A 22938-nucleotide genomic window follows, 5' to 3' on the forward strand; every position below is an offset into this window, starting at 1 on the left:
CAGGGCCTCACACTTGCTAGGCAAGTTCTCTACCACTTCAGTCATGCTCCCAAGCCCCTGAAATGTGGACTCCGTAACAATAATTAATCACAGTGTTTATAGGCATAATACGAATGAGTTCCTTTCAACTGACATGGAGTATGGGCTACTGTACTGTACAGTATAGCAAAGGAGAGCCAAAGGTTTTTCCTGAATCTTTAGTTTATCCTTAGATCTTATACTATTTACTCTCTTCTAGATATACTGTTTTCTACCACAGAATCCTGCACAGCACCTGGCACTTAAGAGGAGACAACAATCATTTAATAAATAAATAAATGAAGAATGTCTGTAACCCTGAGCATTTCTGACAGTCATCATTTTATTTTGGGGAGTATATTGATAAACATGGAAAAACAGCTTCAAATTTAGATGAGGACTTCTTGAGATCACTTATCTTTCTCGTTTAGAAGATACTTTGAAAGTGCTTGGTGGAAGATAGTTTTCTAATGGAAAGTGACTCAAAATGAAGAAGTCTCAATCCAGGCTTAGCTCTCTCTCTCTCTCTCTCTCTCATTTCAAGTCTTACCCCAAAGGAAGTGGGTATGAGGTGAGTTGCATTAACTTAAAGGACCACAGAGATGAAATGCAAAGCAGGAAGCGCCATACCATCGATGCTGAAGGGAGACACACTTGTCTCATGTGAGTAGACATGACAAAAACAGCTCTCCTTAAACTATTTGTGGCAATAGTGATCACATTCATTTTAATTTTGCCAGAATACTTCAAGACACCAAAAGGTGAGTATCTAATCTTAATCTAGCTCTGTTTTCTTAATTTTTAAAAATTTGCCAATATGTGGTTACTTACAGAAAAGATCTTTTCAGCTATATGCTGCTTGACCTGAAGTTCTATGTCTGAAAAACAAGAAGTGAAATGAGATTGCAGTTAGCTGACTGTTACATAGTGTGGTAGCCTTATTTATAGTACTTAGTTATTGTAGCTTATGTAAAAAGGAAAAGAAATATTTTAAATCTGTAGTCTAGACTTCAAGCATTGAGTTTACAATAACCTCATCACATGATTTTACTCTTTGAAACAGTTTCCTCCCAAAAAGTTTTAGGTATGTTTTTATGTTCAGGAGTTATTTAATAAACGAGGTAACCCTCTGTTAAAATGCTTGAATTCCCTCCATCATGACAGCTTCATGCAAATAGTATACTGCTGTTTTTGGAAAAAATAAGAATATTTCAATATTTTCAAAATATAAAGAAAATCTATGGGTGTAAATTTAAACAGGTGTGTGTATATTTGTGACCAGCAAAAAATGGAACAAATTAACTCTGAACGGTTCAGAGAATTGTTATAGAATTACTGAAACTTCAAGGTAGGACAATAAATACAGGAAAATTTGAACTAGTTTTGTACATTAGTAAAAGAATTAAAAACATATTTATATTAATGTTTGGGTGGTAATTGTGCTGTTTAGTTTTTAATAAAAAGGAAAATGAAAACCTGCATTTTATCATTAAATAGAAATCATATGACTTTATTAAAACCAGAGAAAAACTTATATTTGATGACTTGCTGCAATGAATATTTATTGTTGCATACATGTAATACTAAGTAGCCAGATAAAAATATTTTTGCTAATTATATTTGATGACATATTGTAATGATTATTTAATGTTGCATATTAGATGATTCTAAGTAGTCAGATAAAAATATTTTTGCTAAATAAACACTATGACTGCAATTTTGTGAACGATTCAATTTTTAAATTTCTTTTGGTCTGCTTCTATTATATTGTTCAGATTAAGCAACCATAGCTTATATTTTTAGTGCTTTATTTCACTGAGTGAAAATGTGTTATAATATATATCTGTTATACATATTTATCTGTATAAATAAATATAATAAAGGGTCTATTTTTAAGCTATTGTGGGCTGAGAGTAAGGTCATATGGTGATTACCTAAGATAGGTTTCTCTCTGTATATATACCTATCAACTCTGAAAAATGAAGTTGGAGCTAATAAAAGCCAGGCAACTGGCCCACGAAAGATTTAGTAAATTATTTGCTAACTATTGGTTAGTGTTTTATGAGAACTAGTGGTACTGGAGTTTGAACTCAGGGCCTCAAGCTTGCTAGGCAGGTGCTCTCCCCTTGAACCACTCCACCAGCCTGTTTTATAAGAATTGGTAGCTCCAAGAAAATGTTAAAGTTTTTGTTTTTCAGGCAGATGCATTGTTCATTAAGTTCTTGTTTCTCAGAGTGTGACACGTGGCCTTCTGGGGCAACAGTAAACAGAGCTCAAGTGTAGTTCAGAGAAGTTCATAGGGAAGAACTGGCAGGAGCTGTGGTGGTCCCTTGTGTTTGCAGGTAGGAGAGTTTTTATAAACTCTACCTTAACCAAACTTCTTCGGCCTAACAGTAACATGCCATTTCTTCCTCATCGTGACAATGATCAACTATCATTTCTACTGATGTTTGTTCTCTTTGTTTCATGACTGATTACATTATCCTTCCCTAACTGATAAGAACTGTTCACTTTTCCTAGTTCGAGAACATCATAGATAATTCTTCAGACTCTTTGGGGGTGATGGATTTATTTGGGAATTTTGTTTCAAAGGATCCCCATTGTGGGTCAAAAAATGAAATTGTTTAAAAACCTGATATCCTTTCATGGTACAAGGAATTTTACATAGAGCCACTGTAAACAAAAACTTATTAGGTAAAAATGTCTCACACATGCAATAGTATAACAAAAAGAATGTTCTATATTTTATAATGGTTACGGGTCACCAGAAACATGTTGATATAGTCTCATTAAATATAGTCTTACACTGATTAAGTTAAGGAGATTTGAATATAATTGTCTTACTTTTTAAATTAGTTTTTAATCACAATACTAGTCTATGAAATGAGTTGTCAACCAGTTTATATCATAAAATAAGGTATCTGATAAAATCATTGAGATGACAGTGTTTTAGAAAAGAGAAAATTAACCTTGAGTTTTTTTGTCTAGTCTTACCCTGACAGTTACATGTTTTCTTTTTTCCTTCATTTTTTTGTTCTATTCACTTTAATTTCTAGGATAAACATTAAAAAATGATTTTAACTCATAAATTATTCACCGATAGCCTGTCCTTCACTTGTCAAATAAATTTGAAAAGAATCTTAATGAGGAGTACTGTAGTCCACAAGGCTTAACAGATTTCATTTCAAAACAACAAATCCTCTGAAGCCCCATGTTAAAAATACAGCACCATGTTTGATCATTTTTCATCAAGAATGTATGAGTCCCCGAGTAATCATTAATGGGAATATTTAATTGCTACAATTATATTGTGTAAGCTAGTTAGTCTAAGAAGGGGAACTTCCTAAACATTTCTGAGTCTTTTGATGAGTTTGCACTGGGGGTGCACTGGCAGCTCAGGTAAAGCAGTTAATGTAATAGTTTGATACTCTGCTATTGCCTGAGTGGAGGAGATCCAAATGAGAATGGATTCATTTTGATTCAGAGTTTCTTGCAATTAAAGGAGTTAGCCTGTCCTCAAATAAAACTTCATCAACCCATTTTTGTTGAACTTAGAATTTAAGAGAGAGATTGGCTAAACCTTACGTAAATCCCAACTATCTTTTATTTATTTATCCTTTCACTTACCAATAGTATTTACCTTTGCTAGGAAGTCTAGGCTGTAAAAATGAAAGTCAAGTTTTCCTTCACTGAGTTCTCAGTGGGGGAGAACTGATTGGCAGGCAATTAAATACAACACTGTAAACTACACTCAGGCTGTTGTATAGGTATAAGGGAACACAAAGGTTTCTTCCTGTTTTGAGAGGATATTCCTTTTATTTTCGCTTGACAAGAAAAATAACCATTCCAGTGGTCACCTGATCTTCCTCCTTGTGCTCAGAAGCATTTCTAAGGGAAGCAATGATTGTTATTGATTTTCAAATAAAATGTTCTCTTATCAGTAGTTCAAACATTCCCAAAACCAGAAATGGTAATTGAGTTACTCACAGGTTCCCAGTGTTTTACAGAAAGCAAGATAGGAATAGCACAGATGAAGACACCTCCCATCTAATTTTATCTGACTGTTTTGACTTTTTCACTTTTTTTTAAGAGGCAAGTTCACATAAACTAAGTCTACGAGCTTTTATTTCCCTTCTATTTCACACTTTCTCATGGAAGCAATGGTATAGTGAACAATAAAACTGAAGGAGAAAAAGAATTAAGGAACATTATTTCTAAACTATAGGATCAACCTTGAAGTATATGAACACATGTTCATGTTATTTGTGACCCTATTATAAAAGACCAGGATGACAAGGCTAACTGCAGTTAATTTCCTGACAGTGTTATCCTTGCTCTCAGAATGGGTACTTTGTTTTCTTTTTATTGACTGATTCATAAAAATTTAACGAGTTATCATCAATAAGGTTTGGGTCATAGCCTTATCACTACTTAAACAAGTGTGTGTGTGTTACTGGGGCTTCAACTCAGTTCAAATAGCATGAGCCTACTTGAGCTAAACCCCCAGCCTTTGCAAATTTTGTTTTTGAGACAGGGTGGTGCTAACTTTGCCAAAGCTGGCCTTGAACTCAAGATCTTCTTGCTTCCTCCCAAGTAGCAGAGATTACAGATGTGTACCACCACAGCCAGTTTAATTTTTTTTTGAGATGAGGTTTTCACCACGTTGCCCAAGCTGATCTCAAACTCGTGAGCTCAAGTGATACTACTGCCTCAGCCTCCCAAGATGTGCGCCAGTGTTTGACTCATAGTTTTTAAAAATTAAAAAAAAATACTTACACTTACATGTACCTGGCACCAAGTACTGTGCCAAACACTTTTATACATAACAGCTCATGAAATTTTTCCACTTGGAGGCTGGAGTCATGGAGTTCATGGCACAGCACATGCTTAGTACATATGAGAACCTGGGTTGGATCCCCTGCACCAAAAGAAAAGAAAAGAAAAGAAAAAATATGAACTCATTCATGGTATAGCATCATTCTTAACAGAGACTATTCTGAAAATCTTCAGGAAGAATTAAAACAGGATGGATAAGTTTACTTTGTCATCAGACTTTATAAATCAATTGCAGTTTTTAAATGGCTACAAACTAGATACGCTATATATTTTAGACAATATGTACTGGCCAAAAAACCCCCCCAAAAGTGCTGAAATTGGATGTCTTTCATTGCTTCTGAAGAACTGGCCCTGTCAGTCTATGATGTTGCTATGCCAACAACCATGATGGGATGCTTTCTAACTGCCTGTTTCATTGTTTATTTGGTATGGGGGGAGCAGATTGGGGGAGGTGGGGTAAGTTTTGCTAGCATACCTTTTTATAGAAAAAGATGACTTTTTCTAAAACATCAATGTGGTGATGTAACTTCCCTCTACACTGCTCTATTTCTTTTCTCTTAGCTCCTATATCTTGTCACCTATGTAATTTACTTGTATATTATATATTTTGAAATTGTCTGATTTCTCCACAATTGATTGTAAACCTCATGAAAATGAGGTTTTCGTCTTCTTCATTGACATATCTCAAGCAGTCAGCACAGTAGCTGCTATTCAGAGAACACACAATGAGGATCTGTTGATTGAGCAAATTTTCTGAGTCATAATTAAGGAAATTAAAAAAAATCTTCTTGAAGAAAGGATTTATTTTTTTTTACTAATCTGTACAACCATTTTGTGATTTAGACCCCACCAAGTGTTACCCTTATATTTTCTTTTTTTAAAGTTATTATTATTATTATTTTTTATTGTGCTGGGATACATTGTGGCATTCACACAAGTTCTTACAGTGTTTCAAATACATCATAGTTGACTTCACCCCCTCCACCATTCTCCTTTATCTCCCCTCCCCCGACTCCTGGAATAGTTTCAACAGGTACCATTTTCCATTTACATACACGTGTACATGGTATTTGTACCATATTCACCTTCCTGTACCCTTTCCCCATATCCTCTGCTCCCACTGGTGCCACCCCCCCCCGAAAGGACTTGTTCTGCCCTCCTGTTCTATTTTGTAAAAAAAGAAAAAAAAATAGCTACACAGGGAGTTTTCTTGTGACGTTTCCATGTACATATGTACTACAACCTCAATTGGATCATCTCCTCTATTTTTTTACTGTCTACTTTAGTCCTCTTCTTATGGTGATTTCAACAGGTTTAAAAATTCTATATTCATTCTTGTATAGGAAGTATATAACCGTATTTACTTTCTTAATTTCCTTCTTTTACCCTCCTTCTCTTGTATGTGACCTCTCCTAAAAATAACTAGTTTTTGTTTGTTTTAGTGGTACTGGGGTTTGAATTCAGGTCTCATGCTTGCTAGGCAGGTGCTCTACCACTTGAGCCACTCCACCAGCCACCCTCATATTTTTGAAAGGTAATATTTCATCATGAACAGAATTTTCATTTTTTTCTCTTTTGTTGTTTTTTTTCTTTTTCTACAAACAGAATCTTTAGGTTGTAAAGCCTGTGAAGTTTATTTCACAGAATGTTTTACGTAAGAGATATGTTTCTCTTTACCCTGAGTCATTTTCCTGCCGTTGGCTTTATTTATGGGAACTTTATAATGTGCACTTACTTCCTTGTTTTGATAAGTAAAATGAGCGGTCTTGTTCTTATGTCCCAAATTTGAAACTTGCCTTTCAAACGCTATTGCAATAAGTTGAAAGTCACCCAAAGCTTTGCCACTGCCCTCAGCAAACATTTTCAATGGGCTTTCCCCAATTACCCTCTGAATCAGACCATCTTGTCCTTCCTGGCTCTGATCTGATTGATGCCACAGCTCCACTTCCCATCCACAACCTATGTTAATGAGTAGCTCTGTAAATTAGGCAGCAAAGTCATAAGGTCTCTCCTATCCTCACAGCTAATATAATTAAATTGCTGAATTATGCTATGGAATGTCCAATAATGATGAGAGATCTGTAGAAACAATTGACTGTTTTATCTCATTTTTTTTTACTCATACATAAAAAATGTACATGTTTATGGGGCCCCCTGTGATTTTTTTGAACACAGGGCTTCATGTTACAAAGCAGACACTGTACTGCTTGAGCCACACCTGCAGTCCATTTTGCTCTGGTTATTTTGGAGATTAAGTCTCTTAAACCACCTGCCCAGGGTGTCCTTGAACTGTAATCCTGTTGATCTCAGCCTCCCAAGGAGCTAGGATTACATAATGAGCCAGCAGTCCAGACCCATGTGACGTGTTGATATATGTGTGTATGCATCTGTAATGTTCAAATCAGGGCAAACACTTCCGTCTCCTCAAATATTTGTCATTTCTTTAGGGTTATAACATTCAAAATCTTTCTTCTGGCTTTTTTGGAATAGTACGTTTTTGTTATCCATAGTCACCCTATACAGTGTAATAGATCACAAGAACTTTTTTTTTCGTAGCTATAACTTAGTATCTGTTGATTGACTAGGTTTTTAAAAGGTATAATTTACATACAATGACATGGAAAGACCTTACGTGTTCAGTTTCATGATTTTTGGCATTTGAATGTGTTTATGTAACTATTACCCCATTATATATAGATTTTCATCATCCCTATAAAGATTCCTTCTGTCCTTTCCTGTCAAATCTCCTTCAGGTACCCAAAGTTCCATTTTTGTGACCCAAAATCACAAGTACTGGAACTTGAACTCAGGGCCTCACACTTGCTAGGTAGGTGCTCTTCCTTTTGTCAGTGAGTGATATTTCATTTTTTGAATACATCAGAAGTTGCTTATATATTCATTAGCTGTTGGAATTTTTGGATTGTTTTCAGTTCTTGGCAATTATAAAATTTAAAAGATACTATAAAAACTTACATTCATGGAAGCAGTTATTGTGTAACTATGTTTTTATTCTCTTGCATCAATTCCTAGGAGAGGAATTTTGGCGTCATACGGTCAGAAAATATTTAACTTATAAGAAAATGAAAATACCCAAAGTAGTCGTACTATTTTATATTCCCACCCACAATGTTTAAAAGTTACATTTCACAACAGTATTATTTGTAACAGCAGAAGCAAGGAAACAACCAGGATGTTCACTGTCAGAAGGATGAATAAATTATGGCCTACTCATTCATGAGAATACCCCAAATAACTAGCTACAGCTGAATGTATCAACATGACTTAAACATATCAAACAAGAAAAGCAAACCCCAGAAGAATATGTACAGTATATTCCTGTATCTGTGTACATATTTCTAAAATATGCTGTGATGGGGAGGGATAGAGAAGAGTGTCAAAGATATTGGTAATATATATTTCTTAATCTGGGTAATAGGTATGTGGATATTTGTTTATTTTTTGTTATTCTTTAACTGACTCAACCCATTTTGTACATACATATGTGTGATATGTTTTTGTAATAAAAGTTAAGGAAGATAGCTGATGTTTCTTTAGTCTTACTATTTGCTTTCCTTTAAAAAGAGAAAGTAATTGACTTTGTTTCATATTGTTATGTATTTTTCTAATTATATTTGGTATTCTGTATACTTCCTCTGCAGGCTTGCAGTCTTAGTACTGAAGTCATTCTAGAACACATTTCCGTCTCTGAGAGTGAGAACGTCTATATCCAAATCCCAGAAATATTAATGGCAGCCGTTAAATTCATGAGTCTTTGTATAAAGATGAGAACAAAGCTCACCAATGACAAAAGTGATTAGGTTGAATTATTTATTTCTTAAAAAGAGTTCAGGGAAGGATGTGTCATCTACTTTCCAATTGAATTATTTAAAACTGAGGTTTAAAACCAGCATGAAATGACCTGATAGCCAAATGTAAAGGATATATCATCAATTCTAAAACACCCAGTAGGTCAATTATTGAATAAGAAGACTTTAATACTGACAGTAAGAATTTTTTCTATCCCCTTTCTAGGTCTTATCATAGCAATATAAATTTAAGAAGATGAAAAATCTCATAAGATGAAAGATGCCAGTGAGGAAAATGAAAAGACAGCAAGAAATATGTTTTTCATGTGTTTTAGTAACATTTAAAAAGGCTATAAATTATAGAGTTCATCAAATAGCACATCCTATCTCCTTCCTTTGACATGCTTACTGAAGGCAATATTTTTATTATAGTTATAATTTGATTACAACTTTGATAATAAATATATTAGACCTAATAAATTGTATATTTGTGCAAAATTTCATTCCCCCAAAAAAACCTTTATAGCAATTCAATTATGAAATTTCTTTATAGCTGGAAATTATGTGTGAATTATTATAGAAACAATTTCAAATATAGAGGCTAGGAAATGAACATTTAATTTATTAAGTAATAATAACTTAAATTTATTACATTAAAATAAAACTCCATTGATAAAAAAATGGGTTAGTATCAGTCACTAGTTTGACTTTCTTTTAAGTTTGGACTAAGATGTTTGATTGGAAGTAATCATTTAAAACACGATTAAAACTTATTTTGCCCCTCTGGTTACATGAGAGATGCGAAGAAGCCATGTAAAGGTAGAATTGGCCATGCCAGCATTTTCTCATGCTAACAAATAACTGGCAGAATGGAAGTTTCTGAAAGATAGGTTTACTGTTCCTTACTTGGTCATTACTGCTAAATGAGGCATCTCAATTTTTACATAGTAAGTTTTGATTATTTGCATGAATTTAATCACAGAAGCTATTATCCTAAATAAAGGATAAGTTTTTACTTTTTAAAAATAAATTGTCCTTTCATTTTTACTTTGGAATATAGATTTGCATTTTAAAATAATATGTACAAATTTCACATTTGTACAAATGTGAAAAGTATTTTCAGGGCCCAGCACCTGAAACTTACACCTATAATCCTAGTTATTCAAGAGGCAGAGATCAGGAGGATTATGGTTTGAAGCCAGCCTAGGCAAATAGTTTGAGAGATACTATCTCAAAAGTACCCAACACAAAAAAGGGCTGGAGGAGTGGCTCATGTGGTAAAAGCACCTGCCTACCAAACGTGAGGCCCTGAGTTCAAATCCAATACCACTAAAAAAAAGTGTTTTCTTGTGTATTATACTACATGATACTGCTAGCACCCCATGAAGTTATAGGATCCAGATTTTTAATGCTATTTCACTAGTGGGAAAACTAGACTATGCAGATTAAGTAAATTGTCCCAGTATCTTGGCTGATGACATAGAAGCATCAGTCTTTGTTCTTTGTTTCTGATCTCAGTGTTCTTTCTGTTACATCATTATTTTCCTATCTGATGTTTGTCTTCAGACAAAAATAAAAATTGTGATGCCACTATGCTAGTCAGCTTTTGATCACTGAAACAAATACCAGAGATAAATCAATATGTAAAGAGAAAAGGTTTATTTTAGTTCACAGTTTTGGAGCTTTCAGTCCTTGGTCCATTGGCCCCGTTGCTTTGGGCCTGTGGTAAGGCAGCACATCATGGTAGGATTGTGTTGAGTGGAGCGACTCACTTCATGACTGGTCGCTCCCATATCCCCTTCCAGGGCATGCTCCCAACCACCCCCACTAGGCTGTGCCTCTTAAAGGCTTCATCACCTCCCCATACCACCAAGCTGGGAACTAAGCCTTTAACACTTGGGCTTTGGGGAATACTCTAGATCTAAACTCTAGCAGTCACCTTACAAAATTTCATCTTTCCAGTTTTCTGTAGGTGGAATAATAGCCACCCAAAGATAACAGGTGATAAATCTTAGAACCTGTAAGTGTTGCCATATAAGGAAAAAGGGCATCTCTGGTTGTGATGAGATTATCTTGTATGGCCCTTAATCCAGTGACAAAAATTCTTATAAGAAAGAGGCAGAGGGAGATCTGAGAGAGGCAGAAGAGTAGAAAAAAAGTCACAGAGGAGGAGGCAATGTGACCCAGAGACAGAGACCAAAGTGATGTGCTATAAGGCAAGGAATGCCAGCAGCCACTAGGGCCAAGGAACCATCTTCCCTAGAGCTGCCACAGGAAGTGCCATGTTGCGGACTTGTTCAGACTATTGAACAAGTGGAAGTGGCCTCCACAACTGCGAGTGAATGAACTCCTCTTGTTTTCGACCACCAAGGTGGTGGTGATTTGTTACAGGAGTGCTGGGAATCTGCACAGAGATACTGGCGGAGGTTTTTATCCTCTGTTCAACTCTATGCAATTGACCTGAGTCTGTAGTTAGGAACAAATGGATTCAGAAGAACCTAAGTGTTGCCTTCAAATTTTTCCAGAACAGAGAAATGGTTAAAGTGCTGGGGTTTCCAAGCACTTCCCTACATAGATATCTTTCTCTGAAAATTAATAGAAATGTTGACAAATTTAAAAAAGAAATAAATGCTATAGATGTTAATTCATGTAAAAACAAAGTCTTATTACTAATAAACTAAAATCTACCTAAGGGGGGAAAAAAACCCCAGGAGCTTATTACATATTTATTTGAATACATTTCACAGTAAAGAAAGTATTTTTTTATTTTCTTTACAGGAAGAACATTGGAGCTATCCTGTCTGGAAGTGAGTTTGCAATCTAATTTCAATGATTCACTCTCCTCCTTAAATTTTTCTTTTGTGATTTTTCTGCAACCAGTAAGGGAAACTCAGACTATTATGGGAATCTTTCCAAATCACTCCAATTTTCAAAACTTCACTAAGATTTGCCAAAACATCACAAGTGAATTTAAAACGTGCTTCTTGTTTATGATTTGTGAGTCCAAAGGAAATATGGATTTCATTTCTCAGGAACAAACATCAAAAGGTAAACACTGTGACAGCGGGAATAAAATATACCAAGTATGAGTTAACTTATTCTGTTAAAAAATGTTAATATATTCCATTTAAAATCCAGTAGTATTGGAACACTCGGTGGTGCGGTTCTTGATGAGTGATAACAAAGGACTTTGAGCTATTCTTGGTTTACTTTGATTTATCAAAAACAAAATATCTATTCTTAAAATACATCAAAGTGCCATTGTAATTCACTAACACTTGATACTTAAAAGATTATTTAGCATCCTGTCTTCAAAGGTAGTGAAGTTTTTAAAGAAAACAATTCTAAGTAAACCTGTAGTTTCTCATAATAAAACCAAACTTTGGTTCTTGAAGGAATGCATTTGTTCTTATTCTTACTTAACCTTTCTCCCTGAATATGAGTTTTGTTTTTATTTGTCTGTCTCTCTAGTTAGCCTCTTGGGGGGAGGGCTTTTGACTTTGTTCACTATTATAACTCTAGCTTTTAGTATAATGCCAGGTGTAATACATAGTAGAAAATGAGTAAATACTTGTTGAATGAATGAACGAATGAATGAAAGGATGATTACATATTATCTGCAGTGCCTATTATAAGATCAATCTATATTGTTTAATTGAATTGAATCAAGTTGGGTCATTGAGAAATTAAGTAATTCATTCACAGTCATAAAATATACTGGTCCTCAAGCCTAGACATCCAATTTATTGCTTTACCTATTCAGCAAGATTGCCTCCTGTATCAACTTGATACTGGCATTTTCTTCATTTTTTGAGACTAGGAATAAGGTTTCTTAGTATTGACTTTGGATAAAGTTCCTATTCAAGTAGTGCTGTAACCATTTCAGGGTTCTATTGAATTCACCCAAAAGCAAATTTGGGACATGTCTCTGATGATAGAACATACTAGGTCTCACTAGGTTTAATGGCTGGTGGCTGAAAAATGTTACTTCTCCAGCTCTTCGAAATGTGAGAACAGTTCCAGCTGCTACAGCTGTGTAACACATCACCCCAAACTTATAGTTTAAAACGACAGCAGTCATTTTAGTATTTCTTTCCTCCCTTCCTCTCTTCCTTTCTTCCTGCCTTCCTTCCTTCTTTCTCCTCTTCCTCCTCCTCTTCCTTCTTCTCTCTCTTCCTTTCTTCCTCCCTCTTTCTTTCTCTCCCTTTCTTCCTTCTTTCTTTCTTCCTACCTCTCTTCCTTCCTCTCTTTCTTTCTCTCTCCCTTCCTTCCTTCCTTTCTTTCTTCTTCTCTTTCTCTCTCTTTCTTCTTTCTTTTTTTTCCTTTCTTTTTCTTTCCTTTCTTGTTAGAAATTCACAATGGGCCTAGCTGGGCATTTCTAGCCTGAGTTGCTTCATACTATTGGAGTTGCACAGTGACTGGTGCTAAAAGACAAGAGAACCAGAGCAGCTAGAGACAGGTGTGTGTCTCTCTCTTCACGAACTCTCAGAGTTTCTCTAAATGTGGTCTTTTATTCTTAATGTGCTAAGAACACGTAACATGAGACATACCCTGTTACCAAATTTTTAAGTGCACACTAGCATACGTTAACTCTAGGGTCCATGGTGGACACAGAGCTCTAGAGCTCAGTTGTTTTCATAGCTGAAAGTTTATAACCACTCGACAGCAACTCCCTGCTTCCCCTGTGCCCAAGCACCTGGCAACCACCATTCTTCTCATGTTTCTAATAAATAGTTTGGCTACTTTAGTTTCCAATAGTTTGGCTACCTCAGGCAAGTGGAGCCATGCAGTATTTGCTCTGTGTCTGATTTATTTCACTTTGCATAACGTCCTCCAGTTTCATCCATGTTGTCATCTGTCACAAGTGATGGGATTTCCTTATTTTCAAGGCTGAATAGTGTGTGTGTGTGTACCATTTTTCTTTATCCATTCATCTGTCAATGCATACTTAGTTTCCATGTCTTGGCTATCATGACTAATGCTGCAATGAACACGGGATGCACATGTCTCTGTGAGATCCTAGTTTCAGTTCTTTTCTGTACATACCAGGAAGTGGGATTGCTGAAGCATATGGTAGCTCTGTTTTTAATTTTTTGAGGAACTTATGTACTGTTTTTCAGAGTGACGGGACCATTTTATGTCTTGACAGTGTACAAGAGTTCCAAATTCTCCACAGTCTCAACAGTACTTTTTTTTTTTTTTAAATAATAGCCATCCTGACAGGTGTGAGGTGACATCTGATTGTGGTGTTGATATGCATTTCCCTGACCATTAGTGGTGTTGACACCTTTTCACACATCCAATGGCCATCTGTGTATCTTCTTGGAGAAGTATCTATTTAAATCCTTTGTCCCCCACTTTTTTTGTGGCTTTTTTTTTTTGTCTTTTGAGACAAGGTCCTCACTATGTTGCCCAGGCTGCCTCAAATTCCTGGACTCAAGGCATTGGCCTCCCAAATAGCTGTGACTACTGCAGCTATGTGGCACCACACCTGACATTTGCCTGACTTTAAATCAGGTTATTGTTTTTCTTTTCTTGTTTGAGTTACAGGAGTTCCTTATATATTTTGAATACTAACTCTTTTTGTTATTAGAGATATGGCTTGCAAATGTGTTCTCCCATTCTGTTGGTTGCTTCTTCTGTCTGGTCATTGTTTTCTTTATGTCATCTTTGCAGCTGGGCTCATTTGAGGCTTCCATACAACAAGGTGACCTTCAGTTGGTGAACTTTTACATATTGGCTCAGGCTGCAGTGTTCACATTCCAAAGAACAAAGGGCAAATTGCTTCACCCTTTTTTGGCCTACTGTTATTTCCTGTGCATGTAATTGGTAATAAGCTCGTTACAACAACTTCCTCCAGGTTCAAACAGGAGGGAATTAAACTCTACTTACTTATGGTGAGTGGTAAAGTTTTAGGATAACACATGCTATGTTGAATTGTGTGTTGTCCAAATTTTTATCTATTGAAGTCCTAACTCCCAATACTTAAAAATGTGACATTATTTGGAAATATGATCATTGTCGATTTAATTTTGTTAATATGAGATCATTAGAATGCCTAATCCAATACAACTGATATAAAAGGAGAAATTTGTATACAGACACACACATGGGACAAATGCCTTCTAACAATGAAAGCAGAAAACAAGGTGATACTTCTACGATGAACACCAGCAATTGCCAGCAACCATCGGAAGCTAGCAGAGAGGCAGGAACAGGTTCTTCCTCACAGTCTTTCCACTCGGCCCACATCTTACCTCACACATCTAGGCTCTAGAATTGTGAGACAAATTTCTGTTCTTTAAGCCATCTGGTTATAGCACTTTGCTACAGCAGTGTGAGATGGGAAATATTGTCAATATTTGGAAAACATGGTTGATCCCACGAGTCATCAGAACAATGTCTTGAGATGCTCCACTCCTATTTCAGCTGTACCCCTACCTGGCTTTCATGATCTTAAAAAAACAAGATTGCTTTAATAATTGTTTTCAGTATAGGGACCTTCTTGCTTCTTTCTTGTATAGAAAAAAGAGTTTTGAATTGGATTTTGATATGTATTGCTGTTTTGCAAATCGTGTTTTCTTAATTTCTTTCTAGGTCTTATCATGAGAGGATCAATGGAAGGAAAAGCAAATGATTTTTATTCAGCTTGTCAACATTTTAACTTCACTGTAATTCCTGTAGTTGAACAATGGGAGGAAAATAACACTGCCTGTAATCTAAAAACTCACACTAGAAAATCAATAATTGTGGAGGAAGATCCAACCAAGAAAAGGCCTATAAACTATACCTGTAGAACTATGGAATATCCAGACAACTGTATTCACATTTATTTGTACATGGAAATGGATGTAAAAAGTAAGTTTGAAAGGAAATTAGAGGGAAAAGGAGAAATTGGATGTAAACGTATACAATCAAGGAAGGGCTGTCAAGTTTACTGAACTTGAAAAATTTTATCAATGAAATAACATGGCCTGAAAGCATATTAATCTTTTTATCTGTTATTTTTCTTTCCAAATGTGCTCTTTATGGCATAACTTCAGACATGCCTATTAGCTGTGCTAGAGGAAAAATCATCACACCTGGGTACTAAAGGGTGAGATTTCTTTTAAAAGTTAAATATCCATGTACACTGTGATGTGCTATTAAATCTGAGTTGATTTAACATGTCCTCTCTCAGGGCTGAGAGCAACCCTGGAAAAAATGAGCTTTTTGATGTAACAGTGGGCAGATTACACACTTAGAGTCACTAGATGACTCTGAGGGAAAAGTAGGTGAAAAGATATACCTTACACGTATCTTAATTCTGTTTAAGGCTGATTAACTTCCTAGCCGCCCTATTCTGAATGACTACAATTAATTCTTTTTGCTAAGCAATAAAATAAAGTCTATTGGGGAGAGCATGTTATGATATATTCACTTAGTGAGTGTCTTCTGCATGTTATGCAGTGTGCCAGGCACTGGGGACACAGAGTGAGATGAACATAAAATAATCTAGAAGAGGAAGACCCACCCATGAGCAAGCAAGGGCATCATAGATACAGGGCTATGACAGAACAATTGTGGTGCTTTTTGATACCTGAAAATATGGAAGCTTTTCAGATTGCTTTAGGATACTTTTCCAAAGCCTAATTACTTTAAAAGTAATTATTTAAAAAGTAGTATTCTTAAAGCAAACATAAATATATAATATGCTTGCCTTTTTTATGGTAAGGTATGACATTAGAGAAATTTATCCTGTGAGTTAGTTTGCCCAGGTCCCTATAGCTTCTAAAATTAGGGGGTATTTCATGGTGAATATTTATGGAGAGAAGGGGACCCAAGAAGATACAAACAGGGGCCAGTTCCCTGTGGCTCAGGAGTGACATTGGAAAGGTGGATTCTGGAAAGACTGCAGGGAAAAGGTGACTGCAGTGAAATGTGAAGGATAGAGGTTTGGATTACAGATCTTAAAAGCTTACATTTATTTCAGTATACATTTGTGTCTATATCTAATTGTTTGTTTTTCTGAAACAGAAAAAAGGCAAACACTTTCATAATTAATTTTTGTGTTAATGGAAAAATCTGTATAGTCTAGATTCAAAGTGAAAAGATAGTTATCAACTTTTGGGGGGGTTCACAATTCAGGAAGATACCAATGGTGCATAGATGTGTACTCTTAAATTCTGGAAAAAGCATATCCATTTAGCTATGTGAAGGAGATTAAAGATTTATTCATATTTTGCTATCCTGTGCAAAGACTAATTTGATTTCCCTTAAAAGCTCTCGCCATCAGAGAATGAAACCAAATTGAGCCCACTCCCCTTATAAATTTATACTGAAACAATACTTTAAACTGTTATGCTAGATTTTCTTTGAGTTCTGTCTGTTTCTTCCTGTTCCTCTCAAAGATGGTTGCCAGGATGAGGAGGGGTAGCATGGGATGCTGGGAGACATAAACACTTCTAAGTTCATGCTGCAAATTGGTAGATCTGGTTGGCCTGGTTCCAGTCATGCATATTCTGCTATTGCAATACAAAGTTGGTGGGTGCGTGGTTCTTTTTTCACTGTTTGATCAGTGCCAAATGATACCTTGGTCCCTGGGCACACCTTGACTTTTACGGCACTTACTGTTGAGGAAGGAAAGCAAGCTTGGTAGCTGGATAGCATGGAATGATACTGGGAGGCTGAGGGCTGCCACCTGTCAACTTATATTCTCTCTCTGCACAGACTCTTCTCTAGATAAATGTTGGATGCATGATGGTGTACATTGTGGGTTCCTGTGAAGAGAATACCTAAATCATGAACCCCACAAAGGCAGTCATCTGGGGGATATAAACAGATTATATATTAAGCTAAATTGAAGAAGTACTAGTTGTGTTTTATGTGCAAGGAAGAAGATATGTAGGGTGGCTTAGAAAGTCTACAGACACTTGTGTTTTGGACTAGGTGAGGTCATCCTTGTGAAGTCACTGATTCTTGGGTCTACTGGTCAGTGTATCTTTATAGGACCAAGGCAGACCATCCTCAGGGGTTGCAGGATGGTAGTCATCTTTCTACGTTGCCTTACTATCATCTGAATGAGCAAGTCTATACCCATGTCCTTATTAGATTAGGCCAGGGGAACTGTATGTTCAATGCATGCACTTGATCTGATCATTGGTATGTAAACTGAACCATCATTTACCTGGTGGAAAGAAGGTCTGGTTATTCATCTGCCCTGGCCAGTCAGATGCCTCAGTTCAGTTCCCTGCTTTTCCCTTTCTTCCTCAGCCCCCTTTATTAATTAGAAATGGCTCTGATTCTGAGACTGCTATGTTGTAGTCTTGACCTAGTGACAGCAATAGCAGTGAAACTATCAGCATAATCTGTAAGTTGAATTAGTCCTAAATGGACTAATTTAGAACTAAATGGATCCCTAGAAGTCATCTGGTCAAGTTTCCTCATTTAGTACCCTTACTGAATACATCAGTATGGAACTCAGGAGAGCAAGTGACCCATAACAGTTAAGGCTGTGCTTTTGGCTTTTCCATAAAGGGAGTGTACCATCACATGGCTCTTATTTGCTGTATGACTTTATTGTATGTTTATAGTACTTCTTTTCTTTACAGATGTCACTTGTGCCATGAAGATCACTTGGTACATTTTAGTTCTATTAGTTTTTGTATTTTTGATCATCCTCATTATCCACAAAATACTTGAAGGCCATAGGAGAGTGCAGAATTGGCAAAGTAAGTACTGAGAAATAAATCCATTGCTTAGGGTAATTCTTTTAGTGTCAAAGAACTCCCAATCTTATCTTACAGACTTGACCATCTTTTTAGTTTAATTTACCATTTATTGTGTACCTAGTAGGTATAAATGGTGATTCCAGATGATCCATGGAAGACCTAGACCGTGTTCATGCCTATTTCTCATTTCTCCTATCCAGACAAGTAGATGGGAGGAGAAGGAAGACAGGGTCTGTAGGAAGGAGTCGGGTGGGACTTAGTGGAAGCGAGGGCAGAGAGAAACAGAAGAAAAGGAAGTGGTGACACTTTCAGTTAGAGATCCTGTGCAGAGTGGCCCTTGGTGGTAAGTATGAGCTAGAATCAAGCTTTAAATGTGTGGGTGGGGTGGTGGTGCCAGGGGTATAGCTCAGTGGTAGAGTGTTTGTCTAGCATGTACAGGCTCTGGGTTCGATCCCCAGCAACACACACACACACGCACATGCACACTCTAAAAATGTAAATGTGTGTCAGTAGGTTTTTGGTGGAGCATAGCTAACAGGCAAAATTGAAAGTCAGGACAATAGAGCTCAAGATATTTAGCAAGTATGTACACATGTCTGTGATCACAGCATTTGAGAGGCAGAGGCAGGAAGACCATGAGCTCAAGGGCAGCTTGGTCTATATAGCCAGACCTGGTCTTAATATATGTATCTATCTATCTATCTATCTATCTATAGATAGATAGATGCATATATAATTATATATTTATATGTTTTTATTTTATATATAATAACAATTTATATTTTAAAAATTTTATATAATTCTATATATCTATATCTATATCTACATATACATAAAATCAACTCGTATGACACAGACCACAGACACCCACCTAATAAGAATAGACAAAAAGCTAGTGGCATATACTGCTGGTGTGTAACCATGCATAACCTGGCTGAATACCAGACCTGATGGACAGTTCACATTAGGAATAGTTGATGACTTAAGGACAGTTCAAAAGGCATCACCATAAGAATAGACTCTAAAGATAGATAGACTTACGTTAGAGACCTAGTACTACCACTTAGTAGCTATGTGACCTTGAGCAAGTTACCATAGCTAAGTGTGCCTTTCCTCTTCTGTCAAACAAGGATGCTCCTTGCTACCACCCAGGACTGAAAGAAGGATTAAAAGAAAGAGATTGCTTAAGAAGGTGAACGCGGTGTGTAGTGCAGCTAGTTCTCAATAAAGGGTAGTAGTACTGTGGTATTGTTTATTTTTAAGGCTCTTAGGTTCTTTACCAGGCAAGACTGTTAGTCACTTTAATAGCAGGACAAGTGCTTGCTTCTAGGACTGAGTGAGGCAACTTCATTCTTTTAAGTATTTTTTGCAGGTATCTTTGAGAGCAGTTTCATATCAAGTCTTGTTTCTGATATCTTCGTAATACAGGCCCTTCAGTCCTCAGTTACTAACATTATCACTATATTCTCAAAGTATATAAATAGTATATGCTATTATTTTCATTTTATAGATTGGAAAACACCTCCTGAAACTCAGAGAACTTAAGTGTTTTCTCTGAAGCGGTACAGCTAGTAAAATGTCAGCACTATGACATGGTGTCTTTCTAGTTTGAAAATTTCATTATTTTAAAGAAATGTGTGTTATCTGTAAATAGTATATAATTCTGGGTTTCTTGACACATGTCCCCCTATGAATATGTATTAGGAAAGAAAGATGTAGATCCCAGTACCAAAAGATAAAGATAAAAAGAGAAAGATATAAGTGAGATAGAAAAAGAAATGTCTAGAAAGAGACTGGTAATGGATAGTCATATTAAACACTTATGAACACTTGCCCAAAAGACAGACTTAGTGACTTTCAAGGGCTTTCCTTACTAGTCCAAGAATAAAGCAATAAAAAACTCACACTGCTGATAACATTAGATATAGTTAAACATTAAACATACCTTAAGGATTCTGTGTATTATATCCATGTATAAAAATAAATAATATTTTGTAGGTAAGGGCTGGTGCTTTTCTTCAGAGGATGTGACATAATGGTATCTATGGTAGTGGAGAGTCCTTGTGTCCGTCAACAGAACACAACTTGAATGGGACAAGCTCTTGGTGTCCTGTTGTTCCAGGCCCTGCCATGAATGGCCCTTTCTCCTTGTACCAGCATAGGGAAAACAAGAAGAGTGTGCCTGGTTATCATCTAAATATTTTATTTCTTTTCTTGGAATAGGTCACAAGTACAAGCCTACATCTGTTCTCTTAAGAGGAAGTGATTGTGAGAAACTAAGAGCATTGAACGTGCGGGTTATTTCAGGTGAGTGTCCCACACAAGTGGAGCACAGCTCAGGAAATTCCAAAGCTTCCCCACTACAGAGCAAACTCAACATCTGAGATCTGAGCTCATTTAAACTAGCCTTGTATCTGCAATAAAAGAGTTGTGGGGAAATGCAATCCAGCTTAATATGTCTTATTACCAGGGGACAGTTATAATCAAAACTCCCTTCTTAAATAATGGAAAGTTTGCTTAATTGGCAAGCAGAAACTCATGTGAGTAGGCAGAGGAGAGAAAGCAAAAAGGAATAAGTCTCAGATTTATTTTTAAATGAGACAAGATACCATTATTCCTCAGAATCGCAAGAAATAAATTGCAGAGTGGGCATGACTTTTGCTGGAGCCTTCACTTCACAGAGGGTGTCATTGTGTAAAGAGAACTTCTAATAGCCCCAATTTAAAAGCCCCCCGTCCTCTCCTGAGCAGCAGAAATGGAATAAGAGGATCCTAATTAGAGCAGTGAAGGAGGCTGTTAGCACAGATGCTGTGCTCCTCTTTCTAATTGTGAAGTCTCCTTTTGAATTCGTGCTGTCAAATCACATTTTAAAAAAGACAGGGAGGATGGGACATGGACAAAGTCCTTGTTTACCAAAGAGAAAAAACAGCCTTGACTCTTGGAAAGACACAGAATTATCAGTGCCATTACTAACGCTGTGTCCATAGTCAGTGGTGGACTCCTTTGTTCTCTGTGAGGTCAAAAAGGAAGCTTCAAGTCTGGGGTAGAAACACTTTTCAAAAATGAGAGGAACCCAAGCAACTCCCCGTGTCCCACTGCAGTGACAGCCACCTAAAGTTCTGCCTAGAGTTCAATGGGGGCAATATGTCTGAGGCTTTTGTTCTCGAAATTAGCAGGAAATCAGACCCCTCACCTGGGAAAAATTAGACTAGATACACCCAAAGAGCTCCATAAAGGGTGCCTGTGGCTCACACCTATAATCCTAGGTACTCAGGAGGCAGAGAGATTAGGAGGATTGAGGTTCAAAGCAAGCCTGGGCAAATAGCTCACAAGATCCTATGTAGAAAAAACCCTTCACAAAAAAGTGTTGGTGAGTGGCTCAAGGTATAGGCCCTGAGTTCAAACCCCAGTACCGCAAAAAAAAAAAAAAAAAAAAAAAAAAGAGCTCCATAAAAAACTAGACTTTCAGTGTTAGTGGTTAAATTATTAAGCTATAGCTAATATTAAGCATTAGTGAAATAATCACGTCTCCAGCTGCCTATGAAGTAAGGCAATGAAAATTTGTGTGGGTTAATGAAAATTGTTTGATTCATAAGATAAAAGGCACACAGTTGCTTTGAATGGAAAATTTATTCTTAAGAGGAGGAAATGGCACTTCCTGTTTGCCTCTCTTATCTGGTCCAAGTGTCCACATGTCAGGAATGCTTTAACTCAATTCTCTGGGGTTTATTTTGGTTGCCTTAGGATCCTGGTCATTTCCGTGTTCTAGTCATAATTTTGAGCACTGCAGGCTTGTCTGGGAAAAGGTCAATAGTTTCCCTGTGAACTCATACAGTAGGGGAATCACAACTTCTAAGTCCTAGCTAGCCACAAGACTAATCTCACAAGTATTTATGAGCCTGTGACTTTCATTCATCCAGGAAAGCTGTCCCAGCCATGTGCCCCTAATAGTGCCCTCTAAAAATCCTTGGCTTTATTACTGGGTAGATAATATTAATGTTGAGTGTACGCCAAGGAGTGATGGCCATTTCAAAAACCAAGAATCCTTTTTGAGGTTTACATCTTAGAGAAAGAAGCAGAGTCTTTCTTATTTATATTCCTTTAACCTAAACTCAATCTCTCCCCTCCCCATTCTAAGTTGCTCTTTCTGAGAGAGAATGGAAAGGAAATAATGTCTCCTTTGAGTGCTGTTTTTAAGGCTGCTCTTTGTAGTGATAGATTATAAGAAGCAGTGAGAATGGAAGGAAAAAAATGCAACAGTTTGGTTCTCTGGAAATGCAGTAACATGAGAAAGAAATGTAGTTCAAAGAAGCAGTGACCATGTGCCACATCCAGCAGAATCTGTTGTCAGTTCTAGCTCCTTGTACCAAAATGTCTCTCCAGTTGTACATGGACTACAAAGTCAGTTTTGTGACACACACACCGAGGTATAGACAAGCTCACATTCTCCAAAAGACATTTATTTATTATACAAGAGAGAAATAAGGAGCAATTACCAGGACACCAGAACTGCACAGTGCCTGGCACATATGAGGGACACAGTGAATACTGACAGAATAAACAAGTCT

The 22938-nt window shown here is 36.6% G+C and overlaps 1 protein-coding gene across 5 annotated transcripts in view; it reads left to right on the plus strand.

Annotated features, from left to right (window-relative positions):
• Positions 1–465: 465 nt before the first annotated feature.
• Positions 466–22938, plus strand: part of Tmem156 (transmembrane protein 156) — a 35016-nt gene continuing 12543 nt past the window's right edge. The window contains exons 1-5 of one of the 5 annotated variants that reach the window (XM_074042453.1): positions 467–681; positions 11439–11467; positions 15258–15518; positions 18251–18370; positions 20594–20677. In XM_074042453.1, coding sequence (XP_073898554.1) covers positions 506–681; positions 11439–11467; positions 15258–15518; positions 18251–18370; positions 20594–20677 — 670 coding nt within the window. In that variant the 5' untranslated portion in view covers positions 467–505. Of the gene's footprint in view, positions 780–11438; positions 11709–15257; positions 15519–18250; positions 18371–20593; positions 20678–22938 lie in introns of all 5 variants that reach the window. The other 4 variants (XM_074042451.1, XM_020161886.2, XM_074042452.1 and 1 more) reach the window with 4 other exon arrangements.

Source organism: Castor canadensis, chromosome 9, assembly GCF_047511655.1.
Source record: "Castor canadensis chromosome 9, mCasCan1.hap1v2, whole genome shotgun sequence".
In the NCBI taxonomy this organism is placed as follows: domain Eukaryota; kingdom Metazoa; phylum Chordata; class Mammalia; order Rodentia; family Castoridae; genus Castor; species Castor canadensis.